Below are 26,491 nucleotides of genomic sequence, written 5' to 3'. Positions count from 1 at the left end.
TGAGAAATTTCTTTAATGCATTATCCTAAGTTTCATACTATAAAATAATAATGCTGTTGGTGATAGTGATAGGCCAGCCATTGTTCTAAATGCTTTAACTATGTTAACTCACACAATCTTTCCCTGGTTACTTATTATTAGACCCAATTTTTATACTTGAAGAAACTGAGGCACAAAGAGATTAAGTAACTTGCCCAGGATTAGCTGGCAAGTGATTGAGTTAGTAACTAGTTATCTGGCTGCAGAATCTGTGTTCTTAATCACTACATTATATTAACTTCTCACATTTATCAATGTTTACTGTGGCATAAAACATAGTGAATGAGCGAGGTGATAATCATTAATACTGCTCATCAGATATTTCCCAATCTTTTATTCCCCTTAGGGGTGAGTTGGATCATTTGATTAAACAGTTACGCGTGTCATTTCTAGTCAGGCATGTCATTATTTGAAAGAGACCTTCCACAGCTCTCTTTCTCCTCTTGCACCAGACTGTGTTGACTGTGATGGGTAGATAGCATGAGCAAGAAATAAACCTTTGATTTTCTAAGACCTTGATATTTTTGCTGCTGATTCTTACTGAAGCAAAAATCTAGCTTATTTTTATCGATATAAATGATGTGTTTCTGATTAGAGTTAATACCAAAACGTGTTTTATAAAATGCCAAGTAAGGTATATCACTTACTCTAAAATTTTTTATTGGAATTTTGAACTTAAGAAAAATTGAAAAAATGAGAATTATACAAAGATCACTATTCTTCAGCTAGACTCATCAATTGCTCATATTTTTGCTCCCTTTGCTTTATGTTTCTCACATGCTTTTTTTCCTGAATCATTTTTTTTTTTAAGATTGTATTTATTTGACAGAGAGAGAGCCAGAGAGGGAACACAAGCAGGGGGAGTGGGAGATGGAGAAGCAGGCTTCCCGCAGAGCAGAGAGCCTGACGCGGGGCTCGATCCCAGGACCCTGGGATCATGACCTGAGCCGAAGGCAGACGCTCAACGACTGAGCTACCCAGGCGCTCCTTTCCTGAATCATTTAAAAGAAAGTTGCAGACATCATGAAACTTCACTGGAAAAACTTCAATAAGCATCTCTTTTTTTTTTTTTTTTAAGAATTTTATTTATTCATTTTAGAGAGAGTGCACGCTGGGCAAGGGGCAGAGCGAAAGGGAGAGAATCCCAAGCAGACTCCACACACTGAGTGCAGAGCCTGACTCAGCGCTTGATCTCATGACCCTGAGATCATGACCTGAGCTGAAATCAAGAGTCAACCGACTGAGCCACCCAGGCGTCCCTCAATGGGCATTTTCTAAGATCAAGAACATTTCTACATGACCACTGTGAAAATCTTGGTTCCTAATAGCATTCACATATTTACTTCTCGCTGCATCCTACACTACTGTATACATAAAATAGCTTTAGAACCACAATTTTAATATTAATACCAATCATAAATCTATGAAGTACACTTTAAATGTTTTGCAGTCTCCCTTTTCCTTTAGTATTAAGGACACCAAGGATGTGAAATCATGGTACAATGTATAGTACAGAACAGAGTAATTCAAATAACTTTGAAACCAGTCCTCTGTACATCCTTAGTGAGATATATTCTAAGGACATAAAGGGAATGCCAAGAAATCTTGATAATAACCAGATAGAGATTCATGTGCTTCTTTTTATATTTGATTTTAGTTTTGATTTTTAAAATCTTTTTATTACATTTTATTAAATTGTTTTATGGATGGACTTTTACTTGGTTCAAAAGTCAGAACAATATAAAAAAGTATACTCAAAGAAGTGCCACTCACTTCCCTTCCCTTTACTCTGTTCCCACCATCTCCAGAAGCAGATATTTTCATTAGTCTTTGTTTTATCCTTCCTGTGTTCCCTTTTTTTTTCAAAAATAAGCATGCATATATATATATATATATATATGTATATATATATATGTAATATGTATATTGTTATGTTCTCTTATTTTTTACACTTCATTTTTTTCCACTTAATAATATAATCCTGGAAATCACTCCATATCAGTTTATAGAAATATTTCATATTTCTTGTTGTGACCTATAGTACTCCATCATATAACTATACCACAGTTTAATTTATTAGTGGCTGTTTGGGTTGTTTCCACTATCTTACTATTACAAGTAATATTGTAATGAAGAATATTGTACGTGCATTCTTTCATATTTGTGGTGGTTTACCTTCTTTTTTTTGTTTGTTTTTAAAGATTTTATTTATTTGACAGAGAGAGACACAGTGAGAGAGGAAACACAAGCAGGGGAGTGGAAGAGGGAGAAGCGGGCTACCCGCGGAGCAGGGAGCCTGATGCGGGGCTCGATCCCAGGACCCTGGGATCATGACCTGAGCCGAAGGCAGACGCTTAACGATTGAGCCACCCAGGCACCCCTGTAGTGGCTTACTTTCAAGGTAGTTTCCTAGAAGTGGTTTTCCTGGGTAAATACATAATTATTATTGTTATGTATTGCCCAATTTCCTTCACCAGGGGTTGTATCACTTTGTATTCCTACTGGCATTGTATGACAGTGCTTATTTCCCCACAGCCTCGCCAACAGAGTATGTTGCCAAGCTTTTGAATTATTGCCAGTCTGATAGATGAGAAATGATATCTCTGTATAGTTTTAATTCTCATAGTTTTTATTCTATTATGAATAAATTTCAACATCTTTTTACGTATTTAAGAGTCAACTCTAGGGGTGCCTGGGTGGCACAGTCAGTTGAGCATCTGACTCTTGGTTTTGGCTCAGGTCCTGATCTTAGTGTTATGGAATGGAGCCCCACATTGGGCTCTGTGCCCAGCATGGAGTCTGCTTGAATTTCTCTCTCCTTCTCCCTCTGCTCCTTCCCTCAAGGCTGGCACACTCCCTCTCTCTCTCTCAAATAAATAAATAAATCTTTTTTTAAAAAAAAAGAGGAGGATGAATTAAGATGACAGAGGAGTAGGGGGACCCTAAGTTTGTCTCATCCTTAGAATACAACTAGAAGTTATCAAATCATTCTGAACACCTGAGAAATCAATCAGAGAGCTGAGAAAAGAAATGCTGCAAGTCTACAAGTAGAAAAGCGACTACAATTTGGAAGGTAGGAGGTGTGGATATAAGATGTCTGAACTAGAATTTAAAATGATTATAAAGATACTGGTTGGGCTTGAAAAAAGCCTAGGAAACTCTAAAAAATCCCTTACTGTAGAGATAAAAGGACTAAACTCTAGTCAGGCTGAAATTTAAAATGCTATTACTGAGATGCAGTCCCAAGTGGAGGCCAGATAGATGAGGATGAACAAAGCAGAGGAGTGGATCAATGATATAGAAGATAAAATGATGGAAAATAAAGAAGCCGAAAAGAAGAGAGAAAGAAAACTATTAGATCATGAAGAGAGACTTAGAGAATTCAGCAATTCCATAAAGGGAAATAATATCCATATTATAGGGGTCCCAGAAGATGAGGAGTGGGAGAAAGAGACAGAAGGTTTATTTGAACAAATTATAGCTGAGAGAACTTCCCTAATCTGGGGAAGGCAACAGGCATTCAAGTCCAGGAGGCACAGAGACCCCCCCCCCCCCCCAAATCAACAATATAGGTCAACTCCTCAGCATATTAGAGTGAAGCTTGCAAATTTCAAAGATAAAGAGGAAATCCTGAAAGCAGCTCAGGACAAGAGATCCTTAAACTATAAGAGTAGACACATAAGGCTGGCAGCAGACCTGTCCACAGGGACCTGGCAGGCCAGAAAGGACTGGCATGATATATATAATATATGGGAAAAATACGTAGCCAAGAATGCTTTATCCAGCAAGGCTGTCACTCAGAATAGAAGGAGAGACAAAGAATTTCCAGGACAAACAAAAATTAAAGGAATTTATGAACACTCAACCAGCTGTGCAAGAAATATTAAAGGGGATCCTTTGAGTGGAGAGAGAGCCCAAAATTAACAAAGACCAGAAATGAACAGAGACAATCTACAGGAACAGCAACTTTACAGGTAATACAATGGCATTAAATTCGTATCTTTCAATAATTACTCTGAATGTAAGTGGACTAAATTCTCCAATCAAAAGACAGAGGGTATCAGAATGGATTAAACAAACAAACAAACAAACAAAAAACCCCAAGGCCCATCGATATGTTGCTTACAAGAGATTCATTTTACACTCAAAGACACCTCCAGTCACCATTTATCATGCTAATGGACACCAAAGAAAGCTGGAGTGGCCATCCTTATATCAGACAAACTAGAATTTAAACCAAAGACTATAATAAGAGATGAAGAAGGACACTATATCATCATAAAAGGGTCTACCGAACAAGAAGATCTAACAATTGTAAATATTTATGCCCTTAACTTGGGAGCAGCCAAATATATGAACCAATTAAAAACAAAATTAAAGAAACTCATTGATAATAATACAATAATAGTAGGGGACTTTAACACCCCACTCACAGCAATAGACAGATCATCTAAACAGATCACCAGGGAAACAAGGGCTTTGAATGGTACACTGGACCAGAGGGACTTAACAAATATATTCAGAGCATTTCATCAGCAGAATGCATATTCTTTTTGAGTGCACATAGAATATTCTCCAGAATAGATCACATACTGGCTCACAAATCAGGTCTCAACTGGTACAAAAAGATTGAGATCATACCATGCATATCTTCAGACCACAATCCTATGAAGCTTGATGTCAACCACAAGAAAAAATTTGGAAAGACCACAAATACATGGAGGTTAAAGAACATCCTACTAAAGAATGAATGGGTCAACCAGGAAATTAAAGAAGAATTAAAAAAATTCATGGAAACAAATGAAATTGGAAACACAACAGCTCAAAACCTTTGGAATGCAGTGAAGGTGATCCGATCCTAAGAGGGAAGTATATAGCATTACAGGTCTTCCTCAAGAAACAAGAAAAGTCTCAAATACACAACCTAACCTTACACCTAAAGGAGCTGGAAAAAGAATAGCAATTAAAGCCTAAATGCAGCAGGAGAAGAAAAATAATAAAGATTAGAACAGAAATCAATGATATAGAAATAAAAAAAATAGTGGAACAAATCAATGAAACTAGGAACTGGTTCTTTGAAAGAATTAATAAGATCAATAAACCCCTAGCCAGACTTATCAAAAAGAAAAGAGAAAGGACCCAAATAAATAAAATCATAATTAACAGAGGAGAGATCACAATCAACACCAAAGAAATACAAACAATTATAAGAGGTATTATGAGCAATTATATGCCAACAAATTAGGCAGTCTGGAAGAAATGGATAAATTCCTAGAAACAAACAAACTAAAAAAGCTGAAACAGGAAGAAATTTTAAAAACCTGAATAGACCCATAACCAGCAAAGATATTAAACCAGTAATCAAAAATCTCCAACAAACAAGAGTCCAGGGTTGGATGGCTTCCCAGGGGAATTCTACCAAACACTTAAAGAAGAATTAATACCTATTCTTCTGAAACTGTTCCAAAAAAATAGAAATGGAAGGAAAACTTCCAAACCCATTCTATGAGGCCAGCATTACCTTGGTCCCAAAACCAGACAAAGACCTGACCAAAAGGGAGAATTTCAGATCAATAATGAAATTCCTGATGAACATGGATGAAAAAAAAAAAAATCTCACCAAGATAGCTAATTGGATCTAACAGAACATTAAAAGGATTATGCACCACGACTAAGTGGGATTTATTCTTGGGCTGCAAGGATGGTTCAACACCCGCAAATAGATCAATGTGATACACCATATTAATAAAAGAAAGGATAAGAACTATATGATCCTCTCAACAGATGCAGAAAAAGCATTTGACAAAATACAGCATCCTTTCTTGATTAAAACCCTCCACCATGTAGTGATAGAAGGAACATACCTCAGTATCATAAAAGCTATATATGAAACACCCACAGCAAATATCCTCAAAGGGGAAAAACTGAGAGCTTTTCCCCTAAGGTCAGGAACACGACAAGGATGTCCACTCTCACCACTGTTGTTCAACACAGACTGGAAGTCCTAGCCTTAGCAATCAGACAACAAAAAGAAATAAAATGCATCCAAAGCAATAAAGAAGTCAAACTTTCACTCCTCATAGATGACATGATACTCTATGTAGAAAGCCCAAAAGACTCCACCAAAAAATTGCTAGAATTGATACAGGAATTCAGCAGAGTTGCAGGATATAAAATCAATGCATAGAAATCAGTTGCATTTCTATACAATAACAATGAAGCAGAAGAAAGAGAAATCAAGGAGTTGATCCCATTTACAATTGCACCAAAAAAAAAAAAAAAAACCACCATTAGATACCTAGGAATAAACCTAACCAAAGAGGCAAAGGATCTGGACTCAGAAAACTATAGAACACTCATGAAAGACATTGAGGAAGACACAAAGAAATGAAAAAATGTTCTATGCTCATGGATTGGAAGAACAAATATTGTTTAAATATCTATGCTACCCAAAGCAATCTACACATTCAATGCAATCATTATCAAAATATCATTGACATTTTTCACAGAACCGGAACAAACAATCCTAAAATTTGTATGGAACCAGAAAAGACCCCACATAGCCAAGGGAATGTTGAAAAAGAAAACCAAAGCTGGGGGTATCACAATGCTTGACTTCAAGCTATATTACAAAGCTGTGATCATCAAGACAGCAGGTACTAGCACAAAAACAGATATATAGATCGATAGAACAGAATAGAAAGCCCAGAAATGGACCCTCAACTCTACAGTCAACTAATCTTCAACAAAGCGGGAAAGAATATCCAATGGAAAAAAACCCATCTCTTCAACAAATGGTGTTAGGAAAACTGGACAGCCACATGCAGAAGAATGAAACTGGACAACTTTCTTACACCATACACAAAAATAAACTCAAAATGGATGAAAGACCTAAATGTGAGACAGGAATCTATCAAAATCCTAGAAGAGAATACAGGCAGCAACCTCTTTGACCTCAGCCACAGCAACTTCTTGCTAGACACATCTCCAAAGGCAAGGGAAGCAAGGGCAAAAATGAACTATTGGGACTTCATCAGGATAAAAAGCTTTTGCACAACAAAGGAAACAGTCAACAAAACTAAAAGGCAACCGACAGAATGGGAGAAGATATTTGCAAACGACTTACCAGACAAAGGGCTAGTATCCAAAATCTATAAAGGACTTAGCAAACTCAACACTCAGAACATAAAAAATCCAGTCAAGAAATGGGCAGAAGACACAAACAGACATTTCTCCAAAGAAGACATCTAAATGGCCAACAGACATGAAAAAATGCTCAACATCACTAGGCATCAGGGAAACACAAATCCAACCCACAATGAGATACCACCTCACAAGAGTCAGAATGGCTAAAATTAACCAGTCAGGAAACAATGGATGTTGGTGAGGATGTGGAGAAAGGGGAACCCTCTTACACTGTTGGGAATGCAAGCTGGTGCAGTCACTCTGGAGAACAGTATGGAGGTTCCTCAAAAAGTTGAAAATAGAACTACCCTATGACCCAGTAATTGCACTACCATGTATTTATCCAAAGGATACAAACATAGTGATTTGAAGGGGCACCTGCACCCCAATGTTTATAGCAGCAATGTCCACAATAGCCAAACTATGGAAAGAGCTGAGATGTCTATTAACAGATGAATGGATAAAAAAGATGTGGTATATACATGCAATGGAATATTACTTAGCCATCAAAAAAGAATGAAATCTTGCCATTTGCAATGACATGGATAGAACTAGAGGGTATTATGCTAAGTGAAACAAGTCAGTAAGAGAAAGATAAATACCATATGCTTTCACTCATATGTGGAATTTATGAAACAAAATAGATGAACAAAGGGGAAGGGAAGGAAAAATAAAATAAGAGGGAAACAGAAAGAGAGGCAAACCATAAGAAAATTTTAACTAGGGCGCCTGGGTGGCTCAGTTGGTTAAGCAACTGCCTTCAGCTCAGGTCATGATCCCGGAGTCCTGGGATTGAGTCCCACATCGGGCTCCTGGCTCAGTGGGGAGCCTGCTTCTCCCTCCGACCCTCTCCCCTCTCATGCTGGTTCTCTCTCTCTCTCTCAAATAAATAAGTAAATAAAATCTTTTTTAAAAAAAGAAAATTTTAACTATAGGAACAAACTAAGGGGAAGTGGGTGGGGAAGAGGTAACCGGATGATGGGCATTAAGGAGGGCACTTGATGTAATGAGCACGGGTGTTATATGCAACTGATAAATCACTAAATTCTACCCCTGAACCTAATAACACAGTATATGTTAACTAAATTGAATTTAAATTAAAAAATTTTTAAGTCAACTGTATATCTCTTTCTCGAATTGTCTGCTTATGATTTTGTCCATTTTTCTCTCAGGGCTTGAATTTTATTCTTTTTGACTTTTAGGCACTCTTTATGTATTAAAGAGATGAATCCCAATATAAGTTGCAAATATTTTCCAGCAATTTGTCATTGCCTTTTGACTTTGCTTGTGATGTCTTATACCTTGCCAAAAAAATTTATTTTTTTTTAAAGATTTTATTTTATTTATTTATTTGACAGAGAGACAGCAAGAGAGGGAACACAAGCAGGGGGAGTGGGAGAGGGAGAAGCAGGCTTCCCGCCGAGCTGGGAGCCCAATGCGGGGCTCTATCCCAGGACCCTGGGATCATGACCTGAGCCAAAGGCAGACGCTTAACGACTGAGCCACCCAGGCGCCCCAAAATTTATTTTTATGTAGTCAAATTTATCAGGATTTTCTATTGTTGCTTTGGAATCTTGTTTTATAGCTTTAAGAAGTTCTTTCCAAACTCAGTTATGTTTTCTTAGTACTTTTATGCCCTTTTTTTTTGCATATAGATTACTGATCCATTTGAAATTTATTCTGATCTATGGTATGAGACAAAGATCTAATTTGTCTTTTTTTGAAATGGCTATCTAGTTGTCCCTACACCATTTTTTTAAGTTAATATTTTTCCTAGTGACCATCTTATTATTTACTAAATTCCCGTATATACTTGGGTCTATTTTGGAATGTCTAGTCTGTTCCATTGGTCTGAGTATTTGTCTATTCATGCTGTATCTTTTAAAATCATATGCAAGTATTACTCCCCTATTCTTCTTGAAAAATAATTTTTAAAAAGAGTGCAGTGTCAATGGGACTTGGTGACTAACTGAATGTGGAAGTTGAAATAGAGGAAAGTGCCCTGGCTACTCCCAAACTTCTTTCCTATTTGCCTTGGGCAGTAGAGAGTAAGGTTGTTTGCCAATAGGTGTGGGGGAGAAGATGTAAGGAGAGAGTATCACAAGGAAGGAAGCCTTGGATCATACCAAGGGTATGCACAGGAAGAGGAAACCAGGAAAAGGACTGAGAATGCACAGTTGAAGAGATGTATATTAGTTTCCTAAGGCTGCCATAACAAATTACCACAAACTGGGTGGCTTAAAATAACAGAAATTTAATGTTTCACAGTTCAGGAAACTCGAGGTCTGAATTCAAGGTGCCAGCAAGTTTGGTTCCTTGGAGGTTCTGAGGGCCACCCTGCTTCATGCTTATATCCCAGCTTTGGTGGTTGTGGCAATCCTTGGCATTCCTTGACTTGCGCTACAACACTCCAGGCTTGGTTCTGTCATAACACGGCTTTCATCTCTCTGTGTGTCTTCACATGGGCTTCTTATAAGAATACCCATCCTTGGGTTTAGAGTCTACTCTAATCCAACTATTCGACTTATTACATCAGCGAAGACCTTATTTCCAAATAAGGTCATATTCGGAGGCTCTGAATAGATATGAATTTGGGGAACACTATTCAAATATTCACTATTTAAGATGGGAGAAAATCAAGAGGTGGAGGCAACATGGAAATCGAGGAAATACAATTTCAAGGTTCAATAGGTCCAGTGATTTGGGAAGATCAAGTGAACCATGCCCAGAGAGCCATCTGCTGCTTGCTATCCTGTTGTCCTCCACTATCCAACTACCCAAGTTGCCTTTCAGTTGCCCAAACCTGTAGTGTGTCCTGCCCCCAGGTCCCGTCCTTGCTGTTCCCACTGCCTGAACTCTATCCCCACCTGCTTTGGTTAGTGGGCACCACCTCATCCTTCAGGTCTCACTTTGGAGCCCTATAGGGCAAGCTTCACATCCATCTTAGACAAATGTATATCTTGTGCCTCTCACTGTGCTTGGCACATAGTGGATTCTTAATAAATGTATGTTGAATGAATAAAGGTACTTTTATGTAAATGACATTGTTCAGAGCATATTACTCAACAAATTGCTTTTTTGTTATTACCATAATTTGCTATTTTTTCTTCTTAACAATAAATCAAACAACTTACCTCCTGGTACAGATTTATCTAGCAATATTCAAAGCTCTGCTCTAATTGTCCTCAGAAAATTGACTCTGAAATTGGGCATTTTGTTGTTAATTTCTCATTGCTAAGATGTAGATTAAAGTTAATTTACACTCCTATAGTTTGTCTATACCAATGTACCTTAGAGTAAATTACAGATGCTATAACACTGGGTTAAAAAGTGTATTTTTTTTCACACTTATATGGTGTTTACTATGTTCCAGCTACTGTTTTAAGCATTTTACTAATATTAACTCATTTAATCCCCATAACAACATAATGATGGAGTTACTACTATTTCCTCCATCTAATGGAAGAGGAAACTGAGGCCCAGAGAGATTAAATTACTTGCCTGAAGTCACACAGTTGGTAAAAATTGAAGCTGGGATTTAAACTGGGCAATGTGACTCTAGATGGACTCTGTGCTGTAGGTTGCCTCTCAAACATACTTTTAATCTTTCCTTACATGGGCAGTTGCCTTGTTCATATAACCTTTTTCTGCAGCATGAGCTGAAGAGATAAGCCTGCAGATTTCTCCAGTGGTCCCTACCTACAAGTTCCACATCTGCATCCAGCTGCCTACAACACAGCACACACAGCTCTGTAAGAACATACAAGAAAGTACACGTGCAAGGCAGTCCGAGTCAGATTTAGGAAGATGTTAACGTAACCAGATTGGGCCCAAATTGGAGTCACTTCTGCTAAGCCTCATGTCAGTAAACCAAATCTTTTAATTAAGTTTCTATGCTCAGCTTTCCCAGGAAAGGAAGGTCCAGGTCCACCAATCAGTGCTTGCCTGCTCAGCACAGGCTACCAAGCTCCAAGACTTCCCTTTGCTAGAAGGAAGGTAACCTTGCAATAACCAATCCACTTTTGCCCAGTATAACTTCTTGTTCCTGCTCACTTTGGTCTATAAACCCTCTCAAATTGTACAACTATTTGGGGCTCCTTTTTATTTGCTAACTTGAATGCTGCCAGATTCATGAATCTCTGCATAAAGTTAATAAGATCTTTAAAATCTACTCAGTTTAATTTTGTTTTTTGACAAAAATAAATGTTCTCTAAAGTCTCCATAACATGAAAGGAAATAATTCTGCTAAAACAAACAAACAAATAACTAAAAACCAAAAAACAAACCAAAACAAGAAAACCCATCATTTATATTTCTAATTTACACTACTAATTAGAACCCTTAATTTGAATTCTGGTTAACTTTTTATCCTCAATAAAATTTCATGGACCCAGGTGCTTTATATTTGTATATGTTAACTTTAAAAATGAAACTGTCAGTTATTTTACCAGCAAAAATGGGTTTATTTGGGAATAGCTGAAAATTTCGATTCAGGACACGCAAGCTACAGCAAACCCTAGGCAAGTTCAGAGAACAAAAGAGAGGAATGCTCTTTTGTAGAGGAAAGTGGGGGGTAGTTGGGAGAGGCTATTATAAACAAAAAGTCCATTGGAGTAAGTTGGGAGTTCAAAGTATAGTGGTTTCCCATTGGCTGAGTTGTGACAGTCTCTCATTGGCCTTGCTGTTGCTGGGTAAGGAGAAAATCTTTCTTCCTACTGGGGTTGTAAGGTATAGGCTTCTTCCTGTTGAGAATGCAAGGGCTGCAGCCAGTGGTTTGGTGTGAGAGCTCCACCTTCTGGCCTCTGACTCCACTTTGAATTAGGCTTCCTTTATTCAGTTCCACACATAATGAAAACTCATTACAGTAATTATTTTTCCGCAAAAAAGGAATCATTTTACCCTGAGGCCCATACCCTAGATGGTGTTTTTCAAAAGGTTTATTATGATGAATTATTGAATAGGACAGAAAATAGAGTTCATTGCTGTATTGCTTTTGTGAAACCTAGTACACAGAATTGCTACAGAAAATGGTCTCAATCATTACAACTTGGTACAAGGTGCTTGAAAACTTAGCTCTGGACAGCAGAAATGATACAAAATAACAGCTTTTAGCTTCAAAAAATGCACGTCTAATCTCTACTGGTTGTTTTATTTCATTCATATAGTATTTTATGGTCTACAAAGTGCTTTACCCACATACCTCATTGACCTAAGAACAGGTCTGTGGGTCATGCAAGCAGAACATTCCCATCTCCTTAAACACACACAGATAACAAAACCGAGATGGGGCAGCCAGTTTCTTGGCTGGGCTATGGTGGAGCTGTCCCTAGAATCCACCTTTCTAACTCCAGCTGTTCCAGACATCCCATGGCAGCTGGCAGAGCAACATGTCCTGGTACTGTAATGACTAACAAATGCCTCCTGGGGCTAGAAGTACAGGTGCCTCCATCAGTTTTTAGCACCAGGTGGTGGAGGTGACTCCCTCTCCCTCTGGTTGTTTCCAGGACAACCTCTAGCTCAGAATGCAGGTATACAAGGGGAAAGTCACCAGTAACGGCCTTGGTTGCCTGTGACCCAAGGACAGATCTGCTCACTCTCCATATTCAGTTAGACCACTGGGTCTCAACCTTGATTGCACATTAATTCATGATTAAAAATCCTGAAGCCCAAAGCATACTCCAGACCAGCTGCATCAGACTCTGGGGTTGAAGTCTAGGTATCAGCTTTAAGATTCCCCAGGTGATTCTGATATACAGCAAAGGTCGAGATCCGGAGAATTAGAGAAATATGGTAAATCTCATCTGGTCTAAACCCTCAACTCTTTATTAAATGAGTCAGTTCTTGATTTGAACATAACAAAAATACACTGATGATCTGATTGGTCTACAAATTTTTGACTTACTATCATTATGAAAATAAATCTCAACTTAGAGAGCAATCCTGCTCAGCATTACACTTTGCCGATATTACCTAATTTAAACCTCTCCTGAAGTAGGTATTCTCTCCAATTCAAAGGCAAGGAAGCTGGGGCACTTGGAGCTTAGTAACAATACCCAAGATTACACAGCGGCTAAGGGGTGGAACTGGGATTCAAACACAAGCAGTCTTGACTGCAACACTCAGCACACGACTTCTGAGCAGCCCTGCCTGCATGTAATTATTGATTTTCTGGGCTGGTTCTGTGCTTGGTTGTTGGCATTCATCTGTGCCTTATGCCCCTCAAAATCTGTTGGCAACTGAGACTGGCTCAGATCTTCCTCCTTTCTGCTCTTATAGCATCTTGTGATTCTCTCCAGCCAGGAAGGCTCCTTGAGGAAGATGCCATGTTCTGTTCCATATCATTCTATCTTCCGTGACCAGAAAAATGCTGCATAGTGGGGCTCACACACTACCTATTGTTTGAATGAATGACACTCTAAGCCACATGGACTACATCCATTTGACTAGTTTACACAGTCTTATTGCCCAAACACTTATAAATAAACGCTTTGAGAGACCAATACTATGGTATTCTGCTGGAAATAAAATGGAAGTTCCTCAAAACCAACTAGTTCATAGTGAGTAGCATGAATAAGTTTTCCAGGAGATTCTTAAAACATAAAACAGTTCCATATAAAACTGTAGACATTTGAGCTGAAAGGTACCTTGGAGAAACATGTAATGGCCCCAGTGTAATCTCATTTGAAATTCGAAAATTAGGTCCTCCCACTCTTCCCTCTTCCTTCTTTTCAAAAAAAAAAAAAAAAACAGGTTGGCACACCATGCAGTGAGAGAGGGAACAAAACAGTGCTTGTGTTCAGCGGTCTGGAGTGCGATGCTCAGGGGCTCCAGCAAAACCTGCAAAAGGCAAAACGATGTAGTTATAGATTTTCAGAAAATCTATAAAGTCTATAACATTTATTATAGAATGTATTTAATTAGTATGAACTGCTCCCAAAACTCAAAGTACCCATACCAAATAAAATCGCTGTGGCCCCCACCCAGCCTAGTAACAAAAAGGTCGGTCTTCCTCTTGACCTGCCCCCTCTCACATCGTTCTCTTGGGCGTAGGCTGGCCCGGGATCCTTCAATCCCAGCGCTGTCTTTACTTCCCTCGGCCACATGGTGTCACTGTTGAAGACCAGTTGGTTCACCTTAAAGTGCTTCCTCTGCTGTTAAGGGGCTGTCAGCATGACCCGGTCTGAAGGGGCTGCAAGAGCTCTTCAGGGGCGGTGCCTTCCTCCAGCACCCGGCTCTGTCAACGGCCCCCATGTGGCTTCCCTTTCAAGCTAGCTCTTTTAGTCTCTACAATCAGAGCTGGCCCCTGAAGCTCTGAGGTGGAATGGGTTCCACTGCTTACAGAATGCTCTCCATCCTTTCTCTCCAATGATCCCCAAGAGGTGGGGCGCCAGCATTATTTCCGCCACCCATCCCCCACCCCGCTCAACTCCCCAGACATGAAGGGCCTCTCTATATCACCTTCCCCTAGACGATCTAGGCTACTCACCCTTTACTTACTTGTCTTCTATGGTTTAAATTGGTATATATCCTCTTTTGTTTTTTTTTTAAGATTTTGTTTATTTATTTGACAGAGAAAGAGGGAATACAAGCAGGGGGAGTGGGAGAGGGAGAAGCAGGCTTCCCGCTGAGCAGGGAGCCCCATGCGGGGCTCATCCCAGGATCCTGGGATCATGACCTGAGCTGAAGGCAGGCGCTTAACAACTGAGCCACCCAGGCGCCCCGGTATATATCTTCTTAAGGGAAAACTGCCCCCAGGAGTCCACAAAGCTATTTTCTACCCTGGCCCATAAAGAAAAGTAACTAGCACTTCTCTCACTAAAGAAGTAAAGAGAGAGTGCCCGGGTGGCTCAGTGGGTTAAAACGCTGACCCTCGGCTCAGGTCATGATCTAAGGGTGGTGGGATTGCGCCCTGCCCCGGTGGGGCTCCTCACTCAACCTGAAGTCCGCTTGAAATTCTCTGCCCCTTCCCGTGGATGCTCTGTCTTTATCTCTCTCAAATAATAAAATAAATAAGTAAAATCTTAAAAAAAAGAAAGAAGTGAAGAGATACAAGAGAAGATTAACTCATAGGGCTAAGTTAAAATAATACCAAATATATTTTCATTCTATCATTTTTTTATTTTCAAGGAAGTTACAAATCTGTAATATAATACCTTTGTAACTTTGTGACTATATATATATATATATATATCCAACCCCCTCGGGGTGTTTTATCCTTCCAATTCTCCCCACTTCCAGCCCTGTGCGTGTTTTTACCATAATCTGTTTACATATGGCCTGGTCTAATGTCATGACCATTTAGAAGTGAGTGAATTTAATCAAGTCAGGGGCAGACCTGGGATTGAGGGCCTGGACTCCCAGTCCAGCCCTCTTTCTGCAACACTACCCTGCCCCTCCATTTCTGGAGAGAGTACCAGGCTGGCAGGGCCAAGGTGTTACCTATCAGCTAGATGGGAGATAGGATTGAGTCAAAGTGGACAGTCAACAAAGACTCCTTAATATCTGCTCCCACCACTGAACACACATCTTTCTCCAAGAACTGCTGAATTCAAACTGCAGCTGGTCTTTGGAGCCACCTCACTCTGCTCTCTACTTTCCATTCCCTCTCTCCATGTTGGGTGCAAAGTACCCCAACATGGGATTCCCATCAAATCTACTTATAGTGAAGCCAGCATCCATCTTATCAGATCATATCATCCCCAGGCATAGTTGGACCAGCCAGAAAACACGGAGGTCTAGGCTCAGGAGATAGGAATGCATGCTTATCATCCAAAGGAACATATAGGACTGCAACTCCAGAGCTTACAAGTAGTTAATCAGCACTACCCTAAAGATATAATCACTAGATGTACCTAATGAAATTTCTAATGTATAAAATAAAGATATTTTTCAGATTCCAAGTCTCTTCTCATGGAATGGACCTCCAGGGGACCAGACATTAAGTAACATCTGCTAGCATGACCTCATGGGCCTCCCATCAACGGAGTCTACCTTCTCGGGAGACCTCTGGTAGCATTTCCTCCTGGGCCTCTGATTAACAGCATCCACTTTCTCAGGGGACCCCTCCCCCAAATTTTGCCCTTAAAAATCCTCACTTGCCAGCCATTGGGGAGTTCAGGACTTTTGAGCATTAACTCTCCATTCTTCTGGGTGGTGCCCTACCAATAAACGGCCTCTTTCTTCACTGCAAAAACTCTGTGTCAGTTTTTTTACTGCCTTGCTACAGATGGGGTGGATGAAATTTCATTTGGTTTGTTATAATAGCAACCATGTATTATTGTTTTGGCCACCTAGAATCCCTTTTTTCCTCCTTTGGGGAACTGTCCTCTAGCATTCCATGCAGTCTTGGCATATTTGGCCCATCCCAGCCATCCCTAACTACCCACTGGTGTAAACACATGGCTTGTGCCCAGTCAAAATATCTCAACTTGGGGACCACAGCACATTGGTCTTGTGACCCAAGCAAGGCAATTAGGGCGCATCCTTGGATTTTACTTATGGACATTGGGCTAGACAAGCTCTCATTCTTCTGGATTCACTAATCTAAGATGATAAATCATTTAAGTAAGGAATTATTTCACTCAATGTATTCTGCTCACACACTGCCATATGGAGGAAGCTCATCTGCAATAAGAGAAATGAGGCCAACAAGCCAGGGGATGCAGAGGAATAGGAGAGAGAGTGACAGTAAGAAAACAAAGGGTGTAGACAACACAGTTTGAGGCCTGGAGTCCCTTGAACTCATTGGCATCAGAGTCGAGTTTCTGTAACATCTAACTGAGAAAGTTTTTTTTGACATATTGACCCTCTTGGATCTTTTTTGTCTGTGTGGTGTGATAAGAAATATATTTGGTTTTTGTCCCTAATTCCAGACACAGGTCTCCTAAAACCCTTGGAATTTCCTGAGTGATAGGAGTGTCTTTTGTTATTTATAATTAGCCTCTTTCCACCACACCTGAGTTTATGGGAATAAGGTGACTTAGAATGGGGCCTCTACATAGCATCAAGATGGGGCTGGTCACCAAAAAGATCAAGTGATCAGAGGATGGAAACTCACTGACCTTCAGGAAGTAGAAGGGGAGCTGGAGATTAAACTTTATAAAAACTCTTGAACAACAGACTTGATGAGCCTCCAGGTTGGTGAACATCAAGGTGCTGCGAGGGTGGTGTGCCCAGAGAGGGCATGGAAGTTTTGTGTCCCCCTGTGTATATCTTGCCCTGTATATCTCTTCCAGCTGGCTTTCCTGAGTTGTATCCTAATAATAAACTGACAAACATAAGTGTCTCCCTAAGTCCTATGAGCCATTTTAGCAAATTATTGAGCCTATAGAGGGGGAAGGTTATGAGAACCCCTGAAGTATGAGTGGCCTAGGACTTGAGACTAGTGTCTGAAGTGGGGGCAGTCTTATGGGGCTGAACTCTTAAATCTGTGGAATCTGATACTAACTCCAGGTAATTAGTATCAAAATTAAATTGAATTGTTGGACACCTCATTGGTGTCCAGAGTACTGGAAAATTGGTTGCTGGTGTTGACAAACACCCTATATTTTGTCACAATATACTGATGTTGGGTTTCACTTGTTTGAGACTCTACTTTAATGAAAAGAGTAGCACCGCCACTGTGTGCTGGGGGCAGGGATATGGATGTGTCAAATTCCCAACCATCATATTTGCATTGTCTGCCTTCCTAAAACCCATGCTGGACACATAGTGGGCATCCCCACACTCCTTCAAATGGGTAACACTCCTATCCCAGGAGCCATCCAGTGCCCCTTCTTACACAACCCACAGCTCCCTCCCTTTTCTCCAAAAGTAACCACTATCCTGAGTTAACAGTGGTCATTTCCTTACTTTTCTTCATAGTTTTATCATCTGAGGGCATCCCCAAACACTATAATTTAGTTTTGCTTTGTATGTGTGTGTGGAGGGGGGATGGGGGACTATGACTTTTGGGATATGTCATACATCAAAGGAAAGGATTTTACAATGAGCAGTGGTCCTCAAACTTCTCATGGCAGTGGTTCTCAAACTTGAGTAAGCATCAAAATCACCTGGAAGGTTTATTAAAACACAGATGGCTCATTGGGCTCCACTCCCATGTAAGCTGATTCAGTGAACCTGAAGTGAGGACTGAGAATTTCAAATCAGTTTCCAAATGACGATGCTAGACCAGGACCACACTTTCAGAACCAGACTTAGGGTATGTGGGGCTATACCCAGGGCTGTTCTCAATTCATCTTGAATAACTAAGCTTCTTACTTACCATAATACTTTGGAAATCAGGATTTGATGGCTCCAGAATTTTACAATCATCTGTTTATTCTTTTCATTATGCTGGCAGATGATGATTTGCTTAACCAGTTTCCTTGTACCCAAACAAAAGAGCCTAGGTCTAAGATCCTGTGAGCTCTTGTATTTAGACCATCATCTGGTGCCAAACCACTGCTCTGTAAAGGTCAGAACCCATAAAGGTGGCTGAGTTCTCTTGGGTAACTGGTCTCTAGAGCTTGGAAAAGAGAGATTAGTAAAATCCTAAGATTCTCCATTTTGCACACAAGCCAGAAGGAAAGCTCTCCATCCCTAGCCATAACAAGTAGTCAAACACAGAATCTTCCCTTCAACATCCTTTCACCCTCATTGCATCTGCCTCTCCAGGTAGACTGCTGTATGAACTGAAAGGATGAGTTTGGTGCTGGTATAAACCTAAAGGAAGATTCAATCTCTTCCAACAGAATTTATATTCGGTAAAAAGAAGAGTGCTACACAGGGAAGAAAACTAATGTTTATTTCTGACTTTCTTTCCATCGCTCAATGTGTTGGGTGCCAGAGGAATCAGTCTTCAAGATGGCACCCGGTGATCCTTGCCCTCCTATCTTATCCCTATCTTGTGACCAATAAAATATGGCAGAAAAGACAGTATGTAACTTCCAAGATTAGGTATAAAAGCTGGCAGCTTCCATCCTTCCATCTTGGGCCTTCTCTCTCACTCTCTCTCTCTGTCTCTCTCACACACACACATACACACACACACACACACACACACACACACACCACTGACTCTAGGATCAGTGTCATAAGCAGCTCAACAGAGAAGGCTACAGTGCAGGGACTAAAGCCTCCAACTGACAGCCGCATGAGTGATCTTGGAAGTGGATCCTCCATACCCAGTCAAGCCTCAGATGACAGTGGACTCGGTTCACTTTGCAGCCTCATGAGCAACCCTGACTTAGAACCTGAATTAAACTGCTCCTGGATTCCTGGCTGCAAAAACTGTGAGGGGGCAAAAAAAGTTTATTGCTTTAAGCTGCTAAATTTGGGAGTAATCTGTGATGCAGCGTTAAATAATAAATACAGGTGCCTTTCCCTAATTTTTAGCCCTCATACAGCCCCAAGAGATAGTAATGGCTGTATTTCACTGGACCTAAGATGTCATCAATTGCAAGGTGTTCTGTGAACCATTAAGAAAGGAAAGAAATGTTATTTAAACTGTGGTATGCCTTCAGTTGTAAGATGCACTCCAATTTCAGGTGCAGAGTGACAAAAGTGGGCATCTCAGAATTGATCAAATGTGTTACCTGTATTTTGTAGCAAGGGTTTCTTCTCACACATAGGGGAAATGAAAGCTTTCTCTTTGATCCCCATTATTCAGCTCTGTGTGGAGTAACCACTTAGTATGTTTTGAATAGAGAGGTCAATGGTCTACATGGACATAACCTGACTTCTAGGGCCATGCTGAACTCAGCATGGATCTTGTTTTTCAGTATAGTTCAATACGATAAATTTTTAAGAGATGTAAGTTCTCCTAATTCTCATTTTAGCCAAAGGAAGGCTCCTCTCTGGATTCTTTTTTTTTTTTTTTTAAGATTATTTATTTATTTATTTATTTGAGAGAGAGAGAATGAGAGACAGAGAGCATGAGAGGGAAGAGGATCAGAGGGAGAAGCAGACCCCCCACTGAGCAGGGAGCCTGATGTGGGACTCGATCCCGGGACTCCAGGATCATGACCTGAGCTGAAGGCAGTCGCTTAACCAACTGAGCCACCCAGGTGCCCTCCTCTCTGGATTCTTAATCAGCACTGTCCCTACATTGTCTCTTACTAAAGCGCAGATATACTGCCTTTGTGGCCCTTTAAAATCAGCCCCAGCTGGCCCCAGCTCTAGAACAGCTGACATCAAGTGTCTGTTCTCACATACATTATCTGAGCCAGACATTATCATTCCCACCGGACATAGGAGGGAAGAGAAGCTGAGAGGCATGAAGAAACTTGCTTACGATAATAAAGCTAGGAAGTGACAAATGCTGGATGGAGTTCTACCAAGCTGTGCTCACTGCCATTCCTCCCACATCAGCAAGCCTTCTCTAAAGCACGGCGTCATGGCCTGGTCTCTTGGCCTTAAATGATATTCACAGCCAAGCGAAAAAGACAGCCAATGCCTGTGAGAGTTTTCAGTAGCCTCTAAAAATGCCTTTTCCATGAATAGCCTGCTGTCTTTCATCTTGGGAACACCGAGTGTTTCATCAACAATATCTCATTAGTCCTCATAGCACCGGACTTTTCAAATAAATGAGTTAATGTTTGCAAAAAGTCCTTGAGATCTAAAGACCAGAAATGCTGTATGAAGATACGGCGCTGTCCTAAAGCCTGAACAGCTGCTACAGAGTCTGTTCAGAGTCTGTCGGAGAGCTCTCCTATGAAAATGGTGGACTTTTCAAGTCATGGAGATGGAGGCAGGAATAGGGGGAGGCAGATGCAACATAGCCGATACTGGTTTGGAGATGGAGTAAATCTATAAAGCAGAGATGCCAAAGGGGATTCCATTGGCAACTCTGGTCAATTACTGATGCCCTCCTGATGGGCTGAGAAGGATCCTGAGGCCATGTCTGGACTCCTTGGGAAAGAGTTTGGGAATGGTTAGTGATGTCTGCCATGGATGCAGGACTAGTGAATTTAGAGCATATGTTCCAGAAATTTGCCCTTCTTGCTACAGCTCAGTGAGCAACTTTAATCATTTATTAGTTCTAGGAGGGCCTTTTTGGTTGTTGTTGATTCTTTTGGATTTCCTGCAGAGACAATCATATTATCTGTGAACAAAAACAACTTATTTCTTCTTTCCCAATCTGTATACCTTTTATATCATTTTCTGGTTTTAACTGAGACTTCCAGTATGATGTTGAAAAGAAGTGGTGACAAGGGACATCCTGCTTTGTTCTTGATTTCAGCAAGAAAGACTTGATTTTAGCTCAGTCAGCTCTTACGTGGTGACAAGGGACATCCTGCTTTGTTCTTGATTTTAGCAAGAAAGACTCTATTCACTTAGTAAGATATTAGTTATGGATTTTTGTAGATGTTCTTTATCAAGTTGAGGAAATTCCCTCTATTCCAAGTTTGATAAGAGTTTTTTTTTTTTTAATCATGAATGGGTGTTAGATTTTGTCCATCTATTGATATGAGTATGTGATTTTTTTCTTTTTTAGTCTGTTTATGTGGTAGATTACATTAACTGATTTTTAAATGTTGAACCAGCCTTGCATTCATGAGATAAATCCCACTTAGCTGTGATATATAATTCTTTTTTTGATTTGCTAATGTATTGTTGAGAAAGCTTACAACTATTTCATGAGAGATATTGGGGTATAGTTACCAAGTGATTTTAACATGCAGTCAGACTTGAGCTCCTTGAAAGAAGAAATTATATACAAATTCTTCACATGTTGGGTGGCTACTGAATACCAGAGCCCAGGACTTGGGTGAGGAAGAGAACGATGAAGCAAGAATTAATGAGAGTGATAATAGAATGGAACTACTATTCTAATCTCTTTATTCATGGACAAAATAATAGTCATCTGACACAAAACTTTATAGCTTGTAACGATTTCATATAGGCTCTAATTTGACCATCCTAGTCCTGTTAGGCAGTTTAGAGATGACATTAGTATCTCTACTTTACAATTTAAGAAATTGAGGTTCAGAGAGAAAAACTGATTTGTCCAAGATCAACAGCCGCAACCCAAATCCAAGGTTCCTGAGTGAAACCCAGCATGCTTTCTGTATGGTTCTTCAGCTCTTCAAATTTCTGTGGTTTTTTAGTTACTCAAATATGCTTATTATTTGATAAAAGTCCAAGAAAGGGCCCAGTTGTCATTTAATTCCCTGTGGCATTAAAGGGGGGAATGACTTCCAAAACAAAAAGAAGGAATCTTCAAAAAGGCAAATAGAACCACCCACTTCTGGTCTGTGGAAACCATTTAGTTTAGTTTGTTTTACCCTCAGAAGCAGAGGTGATGGGAGAGTACGAGGTGTGGAGCCAAGGAAAGTATGGTGCTCAGGGAAGGTCAAGGGAGCCTCTGCAGCCCTGCTCATACTTTCTCTCTACGCTTGGGCGCTGGTCCTCCCACCTGGCACATCTACAAACTATCAAACCCTGACGTTCTCATCTGCATATGGGAGCCCTGAAGATGCAAACATGAATACTTCTCTCATTATACAAGATGAGATTCACCATTGCCTCTAGTGTGACGCTTCCCTGGGCCAAAGAAACGCCTACTTGCTCATAGGTTACCTGACTCACAGGGCACCCTGACCCTCCAGCCAGGGGTGCTGAAGCCTGAATCGTCCAACTTGCCTTTGCAGAAACTTGTTACTAATATGTCATTTCGTTTCTCTCTCTTTCCAACCTCAAGCTTTGCCTGCCTCACGTCAATGGCTTGTCCTTGCTCCCTATACCTCTACACCCATGCACAAGAGGATGCATGCACAAATGCAGAGGGAAGTTGCTTCTCAATCTTTCTACACACACCAGGGTCCACACTCACATACAAGCACACCCCATGATAAACACATTGGGGCTCAGAAATGGAGTTGGTGGGAGATCTGGCTTGACCCTAGATTATGGAGGGATGAAACGCCTTATAATTAAGTTATTTTTATCTCTGAAATTCTGCTGTCTCTTCCACTCAGAGAGGTCTCCCACTTGAAGACCAAGACAGCTAAGTAGAAACTTTCTTCTCCAAAATTGTGACATTGGAAATCAGGACTCCCCACAAAACCTAGGGAGCTGGGGCCCTTGAAGGGCACATAATATTCTCCTAGAGAATTGGAGCAAGATCCAGAAAGGTGGTAACCCTGCACACTTATTCAAGAACAGCATAGATAAAGCACATCAGAGTTTCTGTCCATTGAACAGACAGCAGCTAATTATACTGAGAAATGTTTTCTTTCAGCCTAAGTTCCTGGTCAATGGAAATCTCCTCTGGGGGTGTGTGCTCGCTCGGTGCGGACCTGGTACCTCTTTTGTGAAGCGGCAGCTGAGGAGACTCCGGCGCTCACCATGGCCGAGGAAAAGCCCAAGGAAGGAGTCAAGACTGAGAACAACGATCATATTAATTTGAAGGTGGCGGGGCAGGATGGTTCTGTGGTGCAGTTTAAGATTAATAGGCATACACCACTTAGTAAACTAATGTGAATGACAGGGTTTGTCAATGAGGCAGATCAGATTCCGATTTGTTGGGCAGCCAATCAATGAAACAGACATACCTGGAAATGGAGGATGAAGATAGAATTGATGTGTTCCAGCAGCAGACAGGAGGTGTCTACTAAAAAGGGAACCTGCTACTTTACTCCAGAACTCTATTCCTCCAGACCAAGAAGACATTCTCAATTAGAAAGCCACAATTTGGTTCCACCACATCCTGACTACTACAGTACAGTTTTCTCTATTCTTTCATTTTCCCCTTCCCCCATTCCTTTATTGTACATAAAGTAACTGTGTATGTGCACAAGCATATTGCATTTTTTTTTACCTAAATGGCCAATGGTATGTTTTGATCGACATCAAATGGAGATGGGATGGGGGAAAATACTGCTTCTGTGAAAATACCCCCTCTCTCCATTAGTGGCATGCTCAGTCAGCTCTTATCTTTTTATTCCAGTAAGTAATTTTGCTCTCACTGTTTAACAAAAAAAGAACAACATAAAAATCCTTGCATACCTTGTTCGATTGGAGAATTTTAATGTTTTTCATTTATCATTGTAAAACAAGGACAATTTTATAACTTTTTTGTATGTAGCTGTTACATGTAGGGCAATCTGTCTTTAAGTAGGGATAAATTACTCTAAAAGAAATGAATCCTAGATAGTTTTCCCTTCAAGTCAAGGGTCTTGTTGTTTAAATAAACTTCTTGTTTAAAATGAAAAAAAAAAAATCTCCTCTGGGGACACCTGGGTGGCTCAGTCGGTTAAGCATCTGCCTTCGGCTCAGGTCATGATCTTGGGGTCCTGGGATCGAGTCCCGCATCGGGCTCCTTGCTCAGTGGGGAGCCTGTTTCTCGCTCTGCCTGCCGCTCCCCCTGCTTGTGCTCTCTGTCTCTGACAAATAAATAAATAAAAATCCTAAAAAAAAAAGAAAGGAAGAAAGAAAGAAAGAAGAAAGAAAGAAAGAAAGAAAGAAAGAAAGAAAGAAAGAAAGAAAGAAAGAAAGAAGAAAGAAGAAAGAAAGAAAGAAAGAAAGAAAGAGAAAGAAAGAAAGAAAGAAAGTCTCCTCTGACCTCTATCCTCTATTGTCACTTCACAAGTTTATCATGTTCCCAGATCTGTGCTTTTCTTCTTACCTGCTATTTACTTTCTTTCCAAAGCTGTAGCCCTAGGCTCTGAGAGTTAAATAATTTGGGAAGTTTTGAGTAAAACAGGTTTTACAACAAGACTTCTCAGAGCTTATGGAATGTTAATGGGTACATGGTGACTCTTCGGGAAGATTTGTCTTGTGTGCACTATTTCCCAGACATTTTCAGAGAGGTCTCATAGGCCAACGATTTAGTTCAGAAGATGCTGATGAAGTCCCAGACAGAGACTGCTATCTCTTCCTCTGTTATGGGTTGAACTGTGTCCCCTCAAAAAAGATATGTTGAAGTTCCAATACCTAGTATCTCAGAATGTGACCTTACTTGGAAATATGGTATTTACGGAGGTAATCAAGTTAAAATGAGGTTATTAGGGTGGGCCCTAATGCAATTCAACTAGTGTCCTTCTAAAAATGGGAAATTTGGACACAGAGATGGATATGCACAGAGAGAAGTCTATGTGAAGAGACACAGGGAGAGGATGTCCTTTTACAAGCTGAGGAATGCCGAGACTTTCAGAAGCTAGAGGAGAGGCCTGAAACAGATCCTTCCCTAGCACCTTCCGTGGGGGCCTGGCCCTGCTGACACCTCCATGTTTGACTTCTGACCTCTAGTACTGTGAAATAAATTTCTGTTGCTCTGAGCTACCTAGCTTGGGGTACTTTATTACAGCAGCCCTAGGAAACTAATATATCCCCTAGTATCCATTCTTCTAGCTGAGTGGTAGGTAAATCAGGTTCATTTTCTCTCTCTCTCTCTCTCTGTTTATTAAAAATTTTTTTTAATTTCTATGATAAGCTTAAAAACAACAAAAATACCCGTTCCTCTCCTCTTCTATTGTAATGGAAGTATCAACTTTTAGCTAGGCAAATGGCCAGCTAGACTAGAGTTCAGCAAACTCTTTCAGTAAAGGTCTAGATAGTAAATATTTTAGGTCTTGTGGAACAGATATTTACTTTCACAACTGCCCATTCTGCCATTGTAGCAGGAAGGAAACCATAGACAATATGTCAACAAACGAGCATGGCTGTGTTTCCATAAAACTTTATTTACAAAAACAGTCAGCAGACCCAATTTGCTGACCCCCAATCACTGAGTACTGCTGTTTGCTGGGCATTATTCTAGGAGCTGGGAATACCGTAGTAAGCAACACAGTCAAGGCCTCTGCCTTGTGGAGCTTGTAAAATCTTGTTTACAGCTGTGTCCTCAGCACCTTGTGCAGGGCAGGGCACGTAGTGATCAGTCCAGAAATACTGAGCCAGTGAGTGATTGACAGGCCCTTGGGTGAAAAGAGATGAGTCAAGCCTTGAGGGTGGTAGGCCAGGGGGGAATCTCTGGGCTCCTTGTGATGCTAACTAAAGCCCAACAAAAGAATCTCCACTGGCAGTTTGATTCCTTAACAAGGCAAAAGCAAACCAACACCAGGAGGTTCCTTTTATTTTTTTTTTAAGTAGGCTCCAGGCCCAAAGTAGGGCTTGAACTCACTATCCCAAGATCAAGATTGCATGCTCTACCTACTGAGCCAGCCAGGAGTCCCCAGTGTATTCTTTTTTTTTTTTTTTAATTTTTTTATTGTTATGTTAATCCCCATACATTACATCATTAGTTTTAGATATAGTGTTCCATGATTCATTGTTTGTGCATAACACC

The 26,491-nt window shown here is 40.3% G+C and overlaps 1 protein-coding gene across 1 annotated transcript; it reads left to right on the top strand.

Annotated features, from left to right (window-relative positions):
* The first annotated feature begins 23,553 nt into the window (after positions 1-23,553).
* Positions 23,554-23,889, top strand: LOC116635299 (small ubiquitin-related modifier 2-like). The gene is made up of 2 exons (XM_032409213.1): positions 23,554-23,684; positions 23,738-23,889. The coding sequence occupies exons 1-2, from the start codon at positions 23,554-23,556 to the stop codon at positions 23,820-23,822; spliced, it is 216 nt and encodes a 71-aa protein (XP_032265104.1). The 3' UTR covers positions 23,823-23,889.
* The last annotated feature ends 2,602 nt before the right edge of the window (positions 23,890-26,491 follow it).

This window comes from Phoca vitulina, unplaced genomic scaffold, assembly GCF_004348235.1.
Source record: "Phoca vitulina isolate PV1807 unplaced genomic scaffold, GSC_HSeal_1.0 scaffold10, whole genome shotgun sequence".
In the NCBI taxonomy this organism is placed as follows: Eukaryota; Metazoa; Chordata; class Mammalia; order Carnivora; family Phocidae; genus Phoca; species Phoca vitulina.
Note: the sequence above shows the minus strand (reverse complement) of the source record. Positions and strands in the feature narration are given on the sequence as shown.

Excerpts from the sequence above, each read along its gene's own strand:
- LOC116635299 (XM_032409213.1), top strand. The coding sequence starts at position 23,554 with ATGGCCGAGGAAAAGCCCAAGGAAGGAGTCAAGACTGAGAACAACGAT. Across the intron at positions 23,685-23,737 it reads ACACCACTTAGTAAACTAAT|CCAATCAATGAAACAGACAT; the intron begins GTGAATGACAGG and ends TTTGTTGGGCAG.